Here is a 3,959-nt window from a genome sequence, read left to right on the forward strand (position 1 = left end):
GGGGGGGGGTCATGACCCCCATGACCCCCCCCTGGATCCGCTCTTGTGAGTCCCAGTATTCTTGTAGAAGGAATAATGCGAATGTTCACTACCCAAAGAAAAACTCAATAGTTTTAAGAGCGGTTTGACTTGGATTTTACCCTGATTCTTTGAGGAAATGCCCGCAATTGATAAAAAAAAACTTACGTCCCATTGTAGATGATTTTCTGTTGATTCTACATCTTCCGTGCTGTTGGAAAGTGGTTCCGGATTGGTATTAACGAGAACTATGCCCACTTCCCCTAAACAGTTAAAATGTGCAAAAATTTTGGTAAAATTTTCAGTGTAATCAAGTGAAAATTAGAGAATTTCACTCTTAAAGAACGCACTTTATTAAGTTAATACTTTATCAAGTTAAAACTTGTTAATACAATATTGTTAATTTTTTTGCTCAAGTCGACGAATTTTTTTGCTCAAGACGCGACACTGATCTGAATGTGAAACGTGAACATTTGACGAATTTAGAGTTCGAAGGCCTCAGCACAACAAATACACTAGACTATAATGCGATTTTTGTGCCGAACCCTACGAGCACGACACTGATTTAGTGGAAATAACTTAAAAAAGATCAAATAAATAAATATAGCAAATCAAAATAACAATAAAAAATTTCAAATCAGTGTCGTGTCTGTCGGGCTCGGCACAAAAATCGCATTAGAGTCAACTGTTGTTGAGCTCGTCATTGAAAAATTCTTCGCTTGAAAAATCACTTTGAAGCTGCATGGCTGCCCGAAGGGCTCGACACAAGAAATACATTGGACTATTGCGCAATTTGTACACGCAAAATCACTATAAACCTGCTCATTTTTCAACTTTTGCCACTAAATCAGTGTCGTGTCCGAAGGACTCGGCGCAAAAATCGCATTACAGTCTATTGCATTTGTGGTGTCGAGTCGTTCGGGCACGACACTGATTTGAATTCGAAAAATCACTTTGTTTATTTTGTGCCCTGAAATAAGTGTCGTGTCCGAAGGGCTCGGCACAAGAAATATATTGGATTATAGCACGATTTGAACACGCAAAATTACTATAAACCTGCTCTTTTTTAAGTTCTTTCGCATTAGAGTGCAGTGCAAAAATCGCATTAGAGTCCAGTGTATTTGTTGTGCCGAGCCCTTCGGGCACTACTCTGTGTATATACTTTTAATACACTAATATTAAAGTGTATTAAAGCTTTACGAGACTACTCGAATTGTAACATATAAAAAAGATTATCAACATTAAATCTGAGTAGTAGTAGGCATATTCTTTGTGAAACATGGACATGGGAAAAACGTGTTTTACTTGGTAAATTAATTTAATTTATTTTACTGATCCGAACATATTTAGTTCATTGTTTATTTATTTAGGTATGTCTGCCTCAGGTAAGTATCTTCCGTAAATCAATTTTTCTCTCAAAATCTTCGCAATTGTGCGGGTTGCGATGCGGGCTATTTCAATGGGATTAACAGGACAATAGTATGAATCGAAGTCGTAAGACATGATTCAAAATAATTGTCGATAACCTATTCATTTTAAAAAAATGTCTCAAAATTGTTGTGGTATAGAAGGTATTTGCATGCCTTTGCTTTCCATAAATTTGACTATATCCGCCTTTTGCTGTCAGTGTTTGGACTTTTTGGAGTCTGGCTTTATCCGAGAGTGGTATGAAGCATTCTCGTTCACGCATAGCTAAAGTTAAGGCTTAGACAACGCTGTTCTTCAACTCAATTTCAAATAATTCGTCGCCATGTCTTGGTGGTAATCAGCTGAAGAATGTTTTATGATTTGTTGTTTTGTGCGTGTGTTTGTTTTTGCATAACAATAAAGCGTTGCGTGCGTCAGTGCTATCGCCACCACCGCAAGTTAAGGCCCAACTACTCTGACGTCACCAAGAATGGCCACTTTTAACTTTTAAACAAAAGCAGATATTTAAAATGACCCTTTGCGTTTGAATCTGTAAGGATTTATGTGCAAACTCCGCTTGCGTCGGCTCTAAAAGGTAGCGTTACACACGAAAAGATTTAAAATATTTACTGCACGGATTCATTCCATTATCACTGGTTTCAAAAGGTCACCAAAATGCCATCTTTATTGCCTAATAATAATAATAATAATACAATACAGCGTAAACACTCCCTATGCCTGCGATGGAACGACTCTGATGATTCTAATAAAAATAAGGTTGTTTCGACAAATGAAAATAAATCTAAATCAGGGCCCCGATGAGGAAAAATATTCCAGAAAAGTACGGGGACTGGTCACATACAAATTGCTTGGATTTTAGGAACACTTTATGCAGTACTATAGTAAAGATTACAAAAATCCAAACCATCTCCCTGGTGCGCATAACATTCCAAATGTTCAATTTATTTTCAGACCAGTAGCAGGGCATGCTAATTTATGTCCTAATAGTATTAGTACAAGTCGTACCAACCTGGAGGTTCTACTTTCAACGGTGAAACACGAAATTTTGCATGCATTGGGATTTTCAATTAGTCTTTATGCATTTTTTCGGGATAGCGAAGGAAATCCTCTAACTGAGCGAAGTCCGGAAACTGGCAAACCCGCTTTAAATGAATTGTAAGTGAAACCAAATATTCAGGTTCAACTTCTTTAAATAATGACGACGATTTACATTATACAGTTTACAAACTTACCAATGGAGTGAAAAAGTAATTAAAACAGTTACCCGACATTGGCTAGTAGGGCATGGCTATATTAAGAAACAAGTTCAAATTATGGTAACACCAAATGTAGTTCAAGAAGTCCGAGAATATTTTAACTGTACTGAACTCGAAGGGGCTGAACTTGAAGATCAAGGAGAGGAAGGAACGGTTCTTACCCATTGGGAAAAGCGGGTTTTTGAGGTAAATGTGCTAACTGTTTCACATTCATCAAAATACATTATGCTAGCTATTTTTAGAATGAAGCAATGACTGGGACTCATACTCAAAACCCAATCATATCTCGAATAACATTAGCACTTATGGAAGATACCGGCTGGTATATAGCTAATTATTCAACGGCAGAAGATATGTCGTGGGGTAAAAACTTAGGGTGCGACTTTGCTATGAAAAGTTGTAAAGAGTGGATGAACATAAAATCATCTAAGTAAGCATTTTACTTTTCATTATACGCCATGGAACCGAAGGAAGGAACTTATTTTTTAGAGGATTTTCAACCCACCCCTTTTGCAATAAAGTTAAGCAAGATCCATTACAAACCGAATGCACAGATGATCGAAAATCTTTGGCGCTTTGCAATCTTTTAAAGTACCAAGACGAACTTCCAAAAATGTATCAGGTACTTAAATTGACTTAATTATTGCACACTTACTGATTTAACACAATCTGCCAGTAGTAATTTTTTTGTAAATATTGCTACAGTCCAATGGTGTTTAAGTCACTTTTCAGGTAGACATTTTTCCGTTATATTCTACGAACATTTCATATCGGTTTGGAACCTATTAATAAACAGAAGTGCGCTTTTCACAAAATTTTCAAGGATAAAAGACGAATGCTACTATAAAGAATAACGTCTAAAGGCGTCAAATCGTACCATTTGGGCGGCGAATGCCGATCTCCAAAACCAGAAATAACACGACCAGGAAATGACTTGTGCAGTAATTAAAGAGTTACTCCGACTGTACTGCATCATCGTCCTGACACCACAACTGTTCTCCAGCCCACAATGCACACCAAACAGTGACTCTTTTTGGATGTATCTGTTTGCCAATAATCACTGGTGGAGTTCGAAATCTTCATTGCGGCTTGCGGCCAATCACCACAGATGGTCTTCTTTCTAAACAAAGGCTCTTCGTTGCCCATTGTCTTCGGGCTGCAGTGAGCTCTTGAGCCAATCCAACTTTGTATGCATGAAGTTTAAAAACTTTGTTGTTTGAGTCGATGCATAGAGGTTTTGAAAACATTTTTTTTTTT

The 3,959-nt window shown here is 37.3% G+C and overlaps 1 protein-coding gene across 1 annotated transcript in view; it reads left to right on the forward strand.

Moving 5' to 3' along the window:
- The window catches only part of LOC109537916 (leishmanolysin-like peptidase), a gene marked incomplete in the record, with an annotated part of 11,463 nt that overhangs the window by 3,834 nt on the left and 3,670 nt on the right, over nt 1-3,959 (forward strand). The window contains 4 exon segments of the mRNA XM_048660629.1: nt 2,398-2,601; nt 2,666-2,888; nt 2,945-3,132; nt 3,192-3,324. Of these exon segments, the coding sequence (XP_048516586.1) occupies nt 2,398-2,601; nt 2,666-2,888; nt 2,945-3,132; nt 3,192-3,324 (748 nt within the window).

Source organism: Dendroctonus ponderosae, unplaced genomic scaffold (genome assembly GCF_020466585.1).
Source record: "Dendroctonus ponderosae isolate FM_Combo_2020 unplaced genomic scaffold, Dpon_F_20191213v2 Dpon_F_20191213_1, whole genome shotgun sequence".
Lineage (NCBI taxonomy): Eukaryota > Metazoa > Arthropoda > Insecta > Coleoptera > Curculionidae > Dendroctonus > Dendroctonus ponderosae.